We start from the raw sequence: 13,645 nt of genomic DNA on the forward strand, positions 1-13,645 counted from the left end.
TAAGAAACCCAGAATAGCTAAAGCAATCCTTAGCAGGAAGAGTAAAACAGGGGGTATTACAATACCAGATCTTCAACTCTACTACAAAGCAATAGTAACAAAAACGGCATGGTATTGGTACCAAAATAGAAAGGTAGATCAATGGTACAGAATAGAGGATACGGACACAAACCCAAATAAATACAATTTTCTCATACTAGACAAAGGGGCCAAAAATATGCAATGGAGAAAAGATAGCCTCTTCAACAAATGGTGCTGGGAGAATTGGAAATCCATATGCAACAGAATGAAACTAAATCCATATCTCTCACCATGCACGAAACTAAACTCAAAATGGATTAAGGACCTCGGAATCAGACCAGAGACCCTGCATCTTATAGAAGAAAAAGTAGGTCCAGATCTTCAACACGTCGGCTTAGGACCAGACTTCCTCAACAGGACTCCCATAGCACAAGAAATAAAAGCAAGAATCAATAACTGGGATAGATTCAAACTAAAAAGCTTTCTCTCAGCAAAGGAAACTATCATCAATGCGAAGAAAGAGCCTACAGAGTGGGAGAAAATCTTTGCCAATCATACTTCAGATAGAGCACTAATCTCCAGAATCTATAAAGAACTCAAAAAACTCTACACCAAGAATTCAAATAATCCAGTCGACAAATGGGCTAAGGAAATAAATAGACACTTCACCGAAGATCTACAAGCAATCAACAAACATATGGAAAAATGTTCAACATCTCTAGTAATAAGAGAAATGCAAATCAAAACCACCCTAAGATTCCATCTCACCCCAATTAGAATGGCGATTATCAAGAATACAAGCAACAACAGGTGTTGGCGAGGATGTGGGGAAAAAGGTACACTCATACATTGCTGGTGGGGCTGCAAATTAGTGCAGCCACTCTGGAAAGCAGTGTGGAGATTCCTTAGAAAACTTGGAATGGAACCACCATTTGACCCAGCTATCCCACTCCTTGGCCTATACCCAAAGGACTTAAAATCAGCATACTACAGGGATACAGCCACATCAATGTTCATAGCTGCTCAATTCACAATAGCCAGATTGTGGAACCAACCTAGATGTTCTTCAATTGATGAATGGATAAAGAAACTGTGGTATATATATATATATATATATATATATATACAATGGAATATTAGCCATAAAGAATGATAAAATTATGGCATTTGCAGGCAAATGGATGAAATTGGAGAATATCATGCTAAGTGAGATAAGCCAATCTCAAAAAACCAAAGGTCGAATGATATCGCTAATAAGTGGATGAGGACACATAAAGGGGGGAGGGAAGGGTTAGTGTTAGGGTTAGAGTTAGGGTTAGGGAGGGGGGCAAGAATGGAGGAAGGAAGGACTGTATAGAGGGAAAAGAGGGGGGGGGGGGGGGGGGGGAAGGGAAAAAATAACAGAATGATTCAAACAACATTACTCTATGTAAATTTATGATTACACAAATGGTATGCCTTTACGCCATGTACAGAGAAACAACATGTATCCCATTTGTTTACAATAAAAAAAAATAAACAGTATATTCCATTTAAAAAATATGTATTTTTAAAATAAAATTTCAGATTTTGATCTCTGTCATTTCAAAAGTTAACTTAGGGCTGGGGGTGTAGCTTAGTGGTAGATTGCTTCTGCACAAGGCCCTGGGTTCAGTCCTCGGCAAGAGTTAACAATTCAATTGTGGATCAGTCTAACTCTTAACAACTAAACACATTTGTCTTTAAAAAGCTATGCAGAGGTTTAGGGATCTAGCTTACTGGTAGGATTCTTACTGGTAGGATTCCTGTCACCGCCAAAACCAAACATAAATCTTATGTAGAGTGGAAGGGAAAAGAAAGGTACTAGAGAATGAGATTGGACAAATTATGTTATGTGCATGATATGGCATAACAAATTCCACTATTATGTATAGTTATAATGTATCAATAAAAGTATGCAGGATTTTCTTAGGGTTACATATCAAAAGAATTGATTCTATGGAGACTCATAACTGGATACTATTTGAATTCATTCAGCTTGCCATCTGAAAATGCATTGTGAAGTTTTCCCCACTAGAGGTAATATTGCTTTGCCTATGTTTATTCTTTTATCAATTTCGGCAGTGTACTTTTAATATTAATTTGTTATAAGATTACTTTAAAAATTCTTCAAGGAGATAAAGCTCAGAATATCTGTACCCTTTAGGCTGGTTAACAATAATTCAATTACCATAGCATTTTCTTCTGTGTTCATATAATTTCTGAAAGTGATGAATTTGATTGTATGAACTTTCTGATAAAGAATTTCTTCTACATTTTTCTAAGTTTAATTCTCATCAAAAGTTCTTGTCCCTATCTACTTTGTTAGGCACAATTTCTTTGCAAGACAAAAAGATTAATGCCTTCCTTTAAACTGCTTTGCCAAGATACTTCAAAGTTTTGCTTAGGCATCTATTTGAATGCTCAAATTAGCCACATCAATTTGAGTAGTTTAAACTATTTCAGGCAGAAAATGAGTCAGAAAGATTTTTATAAAAGTTCTACAAAATGAAAAATAGACTTGATTTCTTTAATTTTTCATTTTTCTAGTTTTATGATTTTTTGTATATCAAATCAACTTATTCTCTGAAGGCAATATAAAGAGCACATGCATTTTAGTAGCATGAGTATTCTAATTAATTACAAAGTAGCTTTGCAAAATATTTTAAATAAAAAGTATAATTTCACATTTGTCTAACACAAAATTGTTAAAAAATAATAATACAATCCTACCATATTTGGAGGGAAATTTCCAGGGGACTACCAGCTTAAAATATGGTTTGCCTTTCTAAAGGAGTCAAACAGAAGGAGTTCTTTTCAGACTATTTCCAAATCCTGATCATAAGATTCTCAGTAGCATTAGAAAGGACACATTTGGTTAGGTGCTCCATTGTGTAAATAACATATGACTTAAGTCAGTAAACATACTGGAAAATTTTCTGTCACTGTTTCTATTTCCTGTTGGTTAGGAAATGCCATAGAAACATATCTTGTTTAAATACTCTACCCAGTAAAAAATGCTATTCTAGGTATAATAGCACCATCGAAGTACTTCCTGTCCTTAATAAGTTAGTAATAGGTTAAACACACACTCAGTAAGGCTTTTTTCTGAGTCAAAATAAGAAGACAGTTAATTGCAATTCGGGCTTACTGTTTTATCTTAATAAATAACTCACTGTATTCTCTTGAAAGAAAGGTGATAGGAGATATAACTCATGAGTATCTGGGAATGGTGAAGGGGAGCCAGAGGTGAAAGAATCATTGTTTTTTTTTCCTCATTCTAACTTTGATCTAAATTTAGGTAATGCATACTTCCTGTGGTAACTTTTCAAGTTGCAATGTTTTTGATGTTAAAATTGCTCTGCAAAGCAGTATTTTTGGTGGAGTTTTAAGAGTGAGGAGAAGGAGGATAAGACCAGGGACTGGTTTTCATTAAGAAAAATATACTTTCTCTCTCTCGCTCTCTCACTTTCTATATATATATGTGTGCGTGTGTGTGTGTGTGTGTGTATCTGAGTACTCTGCTTTTTGCTCCACCCAAAATAACAGATCTGTGATTATACTCTGGGCTTTATGTATTCTAGGTGAGACAGTTCTGATTAGAAAAGTGTTTCTCCTAAATAATAATTAGAAAGTGCAAGTGGCTAAAGAACTTTTCTTAAACTTTGCTTTCCTTGTCTTAAGTTAGGGGAATCACATGTGCAAATAAAGAAAGGCCAAATAGTGGCTCCTTTCCCTGACTCTCCATATATCTGGGGTCTTAGGCCTGAGACAGAAACAAATTATGTTAATTCTGTTAAAGGCTGGCGGCCACATTAGACCCTAAACTAAGGAGAACCTCAGGAGTCGACATCTTACCCTCTATCATGTGTTAAGACATCTGAATGACACTATTTGGGCCTGCCACTGTGAACTGCCAGTACCTCTGTGTAGTCCAATCTAGTAAACCTCAAAAGATTGAAACATTACAGTTGTCAATATGGTTTTGCACCTTACTTTATGTAGACATTGCTATTGCTGAGATGCTGGTTCCCCCAAACCCATGATTTTACAGCATTATAGCATTACAGCATTACAGATGATATAGAACCCTGCATTACATCTGAGTTTAAGGATTAATTCTCTAATGATTACATAATTTTGCTGTTTCCCTTGTGAACTGCACAAAGATTTGAACAATTCTGTCTGTCCTCAGGAACCGTACCAGATGTTGACATCAAAGTGAATAAAAACTAAAGAAAGCTCAGTGCTTACAACTGGCTGGCCTGGCTATAAGGGCATGTGGCCTTAGTGCTCCTGATGGCAGCTCTCGAGTACAGCCCTGTTGTGGACAGCTTCTGCTGACTTAGCAGAGTTCAGGTCACAGCAAGGGAGTACAGCTCTTCTTGTCCCATTCATTCTTAGTCCCCAAAGATGGGGACACACAAATTATCCACTTGCAAAACTAATTTCAAGGACAAACGTGTGAGCTGTTTAAAGTGGGGAGACCCTCGCAGCTTCACTCTTAACCAAACATGACTTAAGAAAAGAGATGCAGGGGCTGGGACTGTGGCTCAGGGTTAGAGCGCTTGCCTCATATGTGTGAGTCACTGGGTTCCATCCTCAGCACCACATAAAATGAATAAAGGTATTGTGTCTGTCTAGAACTAAAAAAATATTAAAAAAAAAAAAAAAAAAAAGATGCAACGACAGGGCATGTCCAGGGTGAGGTCTTGAATTGTTTAACCCTGAGTCAGTCAGTGATACCCCAGGAATGCCTGATGCAGCCATTAATGGCTGCTCATAATCCATATTATTTTCTTTAAAAAAATATAAATGGCTTACTTTTTTGCCGTGATGCCAGTATCACCTTAGAGTACTATTAAGAATGATTTTGAGGGGAGTGGAGTTATATGTTGGAAAGGATACAAAATTTCAATTAGGAGGAATGAATTTCTCAAGTCTATTGTACAACATGGTGGCTATTGTTAATAACAAATGCATGGTGAAAACTGTTGAAAGTAAATTTTAAGCATTTGCAATATAAAAACATCATGTTAATTAGCTTGATCTAGCCATTCCACAATGTACACATATTTTAAAACATTATATGATATATACCATAAATATAGTTGACCCTTGTCAATTAAAAAAAAAAAAGAATGATTTTGAACATCACCTTGGGTGTCCTGGATTTTTTCAGGGCACTAATTTTTCAGATAGCACAACAGGTAATGTAACCTATTATTTTAGTTTTGAATTGATATATGATGGCTCAGGGATGGTAACACTAAGTGAACCTTTCTCCTTCCCTACTACTCATTTTCTCAGAAATTCTGTATTAATCACAAGTTGTTGGTTGAGAAAGAGAGGCAGAATCATCTTTATATGGGTTTGAAAACCAGTTAAACTTTGACCTTAAAGAGACAAAGGTAACTAAGAGAGACAATGCAATTAGTCTGTTCTGACAAGGCCCAGTTTTGAGGAGGCAATTATCTCCCAATTTTGGTGTCAGTAAACTACGAACCGCCCACCTGTGGGCTCAATCCTGCTCACCCCTACTTTCTTTTAGGGCCCACTTTTTTAAGTGGGCATGCACACAAAATATTTTATTTCCTGTGAAAACTGTGTACCTTATAAATAAAGTTTTTTGGAGCACAGCAGCACTGTTGGTCCACACTGTGTCTTCAGCTGCTTTGCACTATCATGGTAGAGTTGAATGGCTGGGACAGACTGTGGCTTGGAGAGCCTGCCAACTCAGGACCTATAACAGGGTCATTCCTTGCTAGGGGAGTGTTTGAAATATGCAGCTTCAGTGGAAATTAAGTCTGTTTCAAGGTAAAAAGCATAAAGGAGAAGGCTTATTTTTACTGAATCACCTAAGGCCTACAAATGCCCCTGTGGAGAAAAATCCTCAATGGATCCAGATTAGCATACCTGGGAGAAGACATTACAAAACTCACCTGGTCACTGGGCTCAAAGCTCATCTCTTCCTTCTCAGTTTTCATAGCTATTAGTTTTGTGTTACTGGCAGGGTCTGTCTTACTGTCCAGTCGCTCAAGTTTGGGGGTTATTTCTGGTAAACCAATATCTTTAGTATCATCTTTATCTAGCAAATAGCGAAGTAGTGCATTCTCTTTCTTCTTGGGGCTCACTGGCTCTTGTTTAACAGTCACTTCTGACCCAGGAGCTGTGCTGCTGGACTCCTGGCTCAGCTCTTTGCCTGTAGCTTCTGCTGTTAACTTGGCCAAGTCCACAGGGGAACTGCTGTCCTGCAAGAGTCTGTGCAAAATTTTATGCTTTTCCTTGAGTGAGGTCCCATGTGTAGACCCAGATCCAGGCAAGCTCCCTGTGGAGTCCTTGTTTGTGTCCGACAATGAACTGGGTAAGGGTGAAGGCTCCATCTGGTCAGACTTGGTGGTCAGCAGTTGCAGGAGTTTGGTCTGCCCTTTGCTGTCATGTAGCCTGTTCTGTCCCTCAGCTCTCTCCCCACTTGTGGTAGGGGGCATGCTGGAATCATTTGTCTCCTTTTGCTCTCCAGGATGGCAACTGCTCTCCGCTTGTCCAGTTGTACCTTCCGATGGCTCCCCATAAAGTCCAAAACAGTCTTTGGAGTCCAAGCTTCCCATCTTGCTGAGTGGGGGAGGATTCATATTAACTGGGGAGTTTTGCAAATTGCCCATTTTTAGGTCCGGTGAAGCCAACGATGACCCTAATGAGACCCCATGCCCCTCACTGAGGGCCTGAAGTGCATTGAGGGAACTGTTGGTATAACTATGGCTATTTCCTGTGCTGCTGCAAACTCCCACGGGGGAATGCAAGCTTCCTGCAGGGGAAAACTGACTGGGTGGGATGCGAGGACTGCCAGCCACTCCAGGACTCATACGATGCCTTGGTGAGAGCATGGAGTTGGGCTGTCCTGGATTCATGCCAGGGCTGCTTTGTGAGGGACTGTTCATTTTGAGTGCATAGTTACTACCCTGAGGAGTGGTTGCTTGCATTCCTGACACATGGTTCATTCCCCCAGAACCACCAAACCTGCCCATGGGTATGCCCATTTGTTCCTTTGGGCCATTCATGGGAAAATTTATATTGCTACTGAGGGTCATGTCCTGACCTGGGTTCCCACTGCACATGGCCTGATGGGCAGGGCTGCTAGAGCTAATTGGATTCAATGGCTTCCCCATCGCTTGTCCAGTCAGATCCGGATTCATTACACATACATTCTGTTCTCTGTAGAATGAAGAAAGAAAAGTAAGATAAAAGTAAAAATACTTAGCAAGTTGTTATTAATTCTGAAAAATGAGATGGCCTCTTTGAGTAGACAATACTTGGATGAAACCATGTGCAATAACGGACAAGACTGAACATGCGCAGTTTTGGATCAAGAAGGGGTGTTTTTCAGGCAACTCATTAAGATGTCTGTGGATTTATGGAGGGAGTGTGTTTAAATTTGACTACTACCATATTACTAGACAGGACATTAGAGGAGTTCCAATTACACAATACATCTTGCTCATGTAACTGAGAGCTCATACGGTCTTAAAGAAATGACTCAAGTATAGCTGTCTTTAATTCTTTGCCAGAAATTACAACTCCTAACAACAGATACATCCATAGCCTGGAGAGATCTGATATATATTACTTGGCTCAAAATGGTTATCAAACTTAGAGGGGTAAAACCTGCCCCTGACTGTTAGAGAAACTGCCAGTTATAGAGCCAATAGAGTTACTAAAATTGTTTTGAATTAAATCACCTTGCCTAACAGATTTCCACTCACTCCCCAATCTCTCTGCAAATCAGAGCAAGTGTCTCAGAAGACATGGGAGGGAACTCTGAGTGACCATAGTTTTTGACTTTTTTCCCCACTCCCGGACAACCCCAAGTCATTCCCTTAACTAATGACCAAAAGCAGGTTTTCTGAGCATAATGATTTCCCAGTACCATGAACTTTCATTTTCAGCCCTGGCAGTCACTTATGAGTTACCAAACTTGTTCACAAACCCAAACAAAATAGCTCTCACAAACTGTCAAATATCAGCCTTCAGTTAGGTGGGTGAAATTTGCCACATCTGTAATCACTTTCAAATAGTTTCAGTTTGAGGTCAGATTTATTAACAGTTGGCAAATAGGGCTGCCTGATTTTTTCCAATCCCACATAAGAAAGCAAATAATTGAGAAATGTAATAAAATGGGACTCTTTAACCCAAGCAACTTTATATATCTTCTGATAATACCTCATAAAGTTTCATATAACACACAAATATTTATATAACTTGAAACTTAATCATTTTCCTAAATGTGTGCTCTTTAACAGTATGGTTTATGACAGTTATTTTAAAATCAACATTTAATTTTCTTTATTATAAAAAGATTTGTCACTCTTCCATTGAAAATCTAATGTTAAGAAGTTAGTTAAATGTGAGAACAAATCTAAGTATATACATTTGCAGTTTTAGACTTAGAACACACAACGTCAGAAGTCATCCCACTGGCTCCCATGTCCCTGCCTTGCCTGCATCAACCACTGGGAGTGGACAAATTTTCCTTCTCCAACGTAAAGGCTGGTTGTGTGACAGCAAACCTAGCACTAGCTTTGCACATTCTTCAAGCTGGGTTTTGGAATTCTCTAGTGTTAAAGCTAAAATTCAAAGGATAGTACTTCTATGCTTGTTTTTAGGCAACAGTTAATAACAATTTTATACTTTATATTACTGGGATGGATGAACAGAAATATCTAACCCAAAGAACTCTAGAATGATTTGTTGCTTTTGTAACATTTCCTCTCAACCTGGGAAGAGAAAGAGTTCTTAGAACTAGGATTACCTGTGAAGCATATGTAAAGATATTACAAGCTGAGGCTCATTAGTAGTCTGAGAACGGATGAGTTTGCTCTTCGTTTGTGCAGCAACAAGAGTGCCATCAGACAAGGAAAAACGATAGATTTGACTGAATGCCAATCCTTGTCTCAGTACTGCAGGCAAACAGGGAAACAGAATGCATGTTTAGGAAGAGGAAAATGGGTGGGGTGAACAAGAAATAATAAGGGTAATAAACTTCATTAAGTTTCATGGTATTTTCCTACCAGCATGTTAAAAAAGTTATATTTGACAATAATACAATATGGTTTTTTAAAAAATTTACTTTTCACTCAAAATACCAATAAACTTAATAGACTGTTCTTCTTATGAAAAAGAATAACAGCTTGGATCCTGAAACTGTATTCTTTCTAAATCTTTAGCATGAGGGCAAATGGTCTATCAGGTCAAAAGTTTTTCAATGATTTGTTTTAAAATGTTAGAAAATAATACAATGCAAATATGGTATTTCTAAACAGCAATTTGTCTTTGATTTTTATAATACAAATATTAAAGCGAAATTTAAGATAGTAAATGTGTTCTCTGAATATTCATCTAAAAATGATGCGCTGTTCAATCCGTCATGCTGTTTTCCCTCGGTTTTGTTTCCTACTGTATAAGAAGTATTACTTCAGTGTTTAGGATAACAGGAAGTAAAAGACAATCAGAAGAATCTTTTCAGAGGAAAAAAAGGCTAAACAAAATGAAACAATAAAAGTGTAAATCTTAGTGACGGGTAATTGGTTTAGCTTTATTTTAGATAAAGGTCATATGGTTCCATTTTCAAGACAATGAAAAAATTTTAACAAAAATCAATGCAGTTAATGGAATCTGTTTTACAATAATCCTGATATTCATCTGTTCAATCAACTGTATTTTATAACTATCTAACACTGAAAAGAATATTTCAATTCAGAAAAAAAAAAAGCCATATAATTTGGTTGCTTCTTAGACCATTTTAAGACGACAACCATGTTTCTACCACATAATCCTCAGTACAAATTTTGTGGGTTGAATAGCAAGCCCCAAAACAACCAAGTACACTCACCATGCCACAAAATTGCCACAAGAGAGAGAAAAAGAGAGAGGCTGACATACAATGTGAATTCTGATTTCTTGGTAAAATTTCACTTTCAGCAATCTGTTAAATGATTCCCCTCCACAGTTTCAATTGGTTATAGCATTTAGATATTGCTTTCTGCCATCAATTGTTATGAAGTTATTGTGAAGTGGCAGGATTAGAAATGAGTTACTGTACATTTGTACATCTTGTTTTGCACAATAAGTATATGCCTAAGAGTTAAAATAAATATAATTTTTATAACAGGCTCATGTTCCCAGTGGCTTACAATTTCATAATTTTCTGACCTTAACTGTGACCCCTCAAGATTTTCCATATCTGTTTGGTTCTACATTCAATATCTCTACTAAGTAGGTATATATAAGCATGCACTTGAGTCATTTAGGAAGCTACCCCATTTAACAAAGCTGTCCAGTAGATTTCTATCCAATGCAGAGTCATCCCCAGTATCACCTATTTCACAATTATGAATGTCTGTACTGGAGTTTCCTTTTAGTGTGTCTCCATTTACTCAGCCAAGCAGAAGGCCTACTACATCTGTGTAAGTACTTTTGTAAAGAATTGGAAAGCTAAAAAATTAAATGTAGGGCTGTTCAGGACCCAGGGACACGGAACATGTTTGCTCATGGTAGTTTCTTAGTTTCTGTTGTGATTCTTTATTTTGAGGCAGATATAGTGAAATGGTAAGTAAAATACTGATTTCTGTCGAACACAACATCTGTATTTCCTCTTACTCTTTCCAATAAACATGTTAGAAGGTGTAAATAATTGGATCATATATTTAATTTCTAAGAAATAAAGATGAATAGGATAAAAAAGATGGATAAGATTAGAAAAAAATAGGGAATGGGAGAGCTTATTTACTATAATTCGTGTTTTTTCATATGTGATATAAAAAGCATAAAATGTTTAAACATACAAACCCTACCAGTGTAATGCCAAGGTCATAACTGCTTGTTAAATGGATGAAAAACCACTATTGTCCATGCTGAGTTACTAGGTGCACTGCTCTTCTGAGAGTCCTTCATGTGTTGACCAAACCCACTGTACATACAGACAGTAGCTCCCTCCCTAGCTCTTATTACAGCAAAAACATTTTCTATGTTCTCACCTCTTTAAAAGAAACCAAAATGCACTTGTGAAAAAATGATTCTGTAGTAAGACCTCTGGGAACAATACTGCAGAGTGACCACAGGGATGGGCTTAACTGGACTGCTCATGTTACCTGCCTTGGTCTCCATATCCAGTGAGTGAGTGTTGAGATGCCTATTGCACAGCTTGCTGTGAGGGTAATGAGATGACACAAAGAAGGGACAAGGACACACAAAGGCCAGGTGCTCAATCAGGGCTGTATTATTATTGAAAGATTACTTTGAAGTCTGGGTTAGTTATGGCTGTCCTATTAAGAAAAGTCTAGTGGGGAGGGGGTGTGGGGAAGGAAAAATAACAGAATGAACCAGACATCGTCACCCTATGTACATGTATGATTACACAAATGGTGTGACTCTACTTTGTGTACAACCAGAAAAACAACAGTTGTACCTCATTTGTGTACAATGAATCAAAATAAATAAAGAAGAAAAAAGAGAAAAGTCCATATAACCTAAGGAATCGCTTCACTTCGTTAGGCCTTCTGGAACTATCTGGTGTCCTTTTGTTGGTCATCACCTTGAAGGAGGGCTTGGGATCCCACTTTTCTCTCTACTAGGAATTCACTCACTCTTGAAAACTTCATTTATTTCTATTTCCAGATTTCTCTTATGAATCAGGTATTATTTCTTTAGATTAAAAGGTACCTGGTTATCTTGCCAATCATCTAAAAGCCTTAGGAGCAAAGAAAATGATCTCTTTCCCTCTCTTTTTGCCCATCTTTGTGACATTATCATCTCTTGCTCTATCTCCTTACTTAATCTCTTCTGTCCCACAGGTCTCCTGCAACTTTCCTTCAGATAGTAGCATTTGGGCCAGAGGACATAAGCACAGATAGGTAAAGAGCCACCAGAACTGACTCTGAGGTAAGCTTCAGGGACCGGTGTTTGACAAGGCTTCCATAGCAAGCAACTGCATGAGTAGTTTAACCCTCAAGAAAAATATCACTCAGATGATTACCTTCATGATGATGCCTCTTAGCATAGGACACAGATTCCCCTTCGTGCTGTGCGTGGAACTTCTGAATGCACCTCCTCACCAGATCCTCCCAGCCTGGTTTCATGGCTGCTCTCATGGTGCTAGTGTCCAGAGAAGTGATCTTGCCTGTGAGTTAACACTAGGCATTACAATTACATTCTCATCTATTTTTTATGGAAATAATTAAATCTTAAGAACACCTAATTCTTTTATAGTTATCCCTCAGCATCTGTTGGAGGCTGGTTCTGGGACCTAGCTATACATAGCGAAATCCACGAATGCTGCTCAAGTCCCAAATATGAAGTGGCCACCAAGTATGTGCATATCACCTATACACATTCTCCCTATATTTTTTCCCCTTTCTTTCTAGTACTAGGAATTAAACCCAGGGCTTTACCACTGAGCTACTTCCTTTTTATTTTGAGATAGGGTCTCACTAAGCTGCCCAGGCTGGACTCGAACTTGTGCTCCTCTGACTCAGTCTCCCCAGTGGCTGAGATTACAGGTGAGTGCCATTGCACCCAGTTTCTAGATTATTTCTTAACTCAATGTAAATGCCACGTAAATACCTGTTATATTATATTGTTTAAAGAATAATAACAAGAAAAAAGTTTGTACATGTTCAGTTTAGACACGATTTTTTTTTCCTGAATATTTTTGATTCAGGATTGGTTGAATCCAGATGCAGAACCCGTGGCTAGAGTGCTGACTGTATTGGGAATTAGATAGTTCAAGTTAATGGACCAAAAGGGTGTATACAGTGAGAGGCTTTCTTCTCCCCTCCCTGGTCTTCCAGCTTCTCTACACTTCTACCCTAGCAAGAAATCACTATTATCAGCTTCCTGATAGTCTTTTTTATTTTTTGGTTGTAGGTGGCCACAATACCTTTATTTTATATTTATGCAGTGCTGAGGATCAAACCCAGGGCCTCATGCATGCTAGGTGAGTGCTCTACCACTGAGCCACAATCCCAGCCCTGATAGTCTTTTAAGTATATTTGCTGCATTTACAAATATCTAAATATTCTGAAATGATTTCTTTAGTCTTCTTTGGCAAGAAAGTTTACCTTGAAGATCCTGACGAGTAGTAAAACTTTCTGATGAGGGAAGAACAGGTCTTTCCTTCATGGGGACTCTTCTTGCCACACAAATCAAGCAGGACTGCAAATCTTAAATTATATATATTCATGTTTATCATATTAGGCTATTTTAGTGATTCAAACTTGATTATTTTTGACAATGCAAACCTTGTAAATCAGTAAAAGCAAGAATGAGAAAACACTATGTACCTCAGATTCTCACTGTCTTTATTCTCTCTTCAACTACAGTGGGGGGTAACTGGAGGAGAGGGAGGGTATGCTATGTAGGATGAGGTAGGAGCAGAGGATGAACTACTGAGGCCATGCAATATGTTTTACAAAAGTACATCCACTATAAAGAGTTAACAATCAGAAACCAACTCCACAGTGAGGAGAAGAATAGAATCCTTTCTTATTAAATGGCTGAAAGTAACAACCTGTTCAATTTATAGTGAAATATAAAATGATGAAAACTAAAATCT

The 13,645-nt window shown here is 37.9% G+C and overlaps 1 protein-coding gene across 9 annotated transcripts in view; it reads right to left on the reverse strand.

The window, feature by feature from the left end:
* NCOA2 (nuclear receptor coactivator 2) overlaps positions 1–13,645 on the reverse strand; it is a 259,079-nt gene that overhangs the window by 34,065 nt on the left and 211,369 nt on the right. For all 9 annotated transcript variants that reach the window (XM_079110193.1, XM_079110196.1, XM_079110199.1 and 6 more), the window contains 4 exons: positions 13,152–13,253; positions 12,068–12,211; positions 8,846–8,993; positions 5,982–7,251 (listed from right to left, as the gene is read on the reverse strand). In XM_079110193.1, the coding sequence (XP_078966319.1) occupies positions 5,982–7,251; positions 8,846–8,993; positions 12,068–12,211; positions 13,152–13,253 (1,664 nt within the window). The remainder of the gene's footprint in view (positions 1–5,981; positions 7,252–8,845; positions 8,994–12,067; positions 12,212–13,151; positions 13,254–13,645) is intronic.

The sequence above is a fragment of the Sciurus vulgaris genome (assembly GCF_902686455.1).
Source record: "Sciurus vulgaris genome assembly, chromosome: 1".
NCBI classification, from domain to species: domain Eukaryota; kingdom Metazoa; phylum Chordata; class Mammalia; order Rodentia; family Sciuridae; genus Sciurus; species Sciurus vulgaris.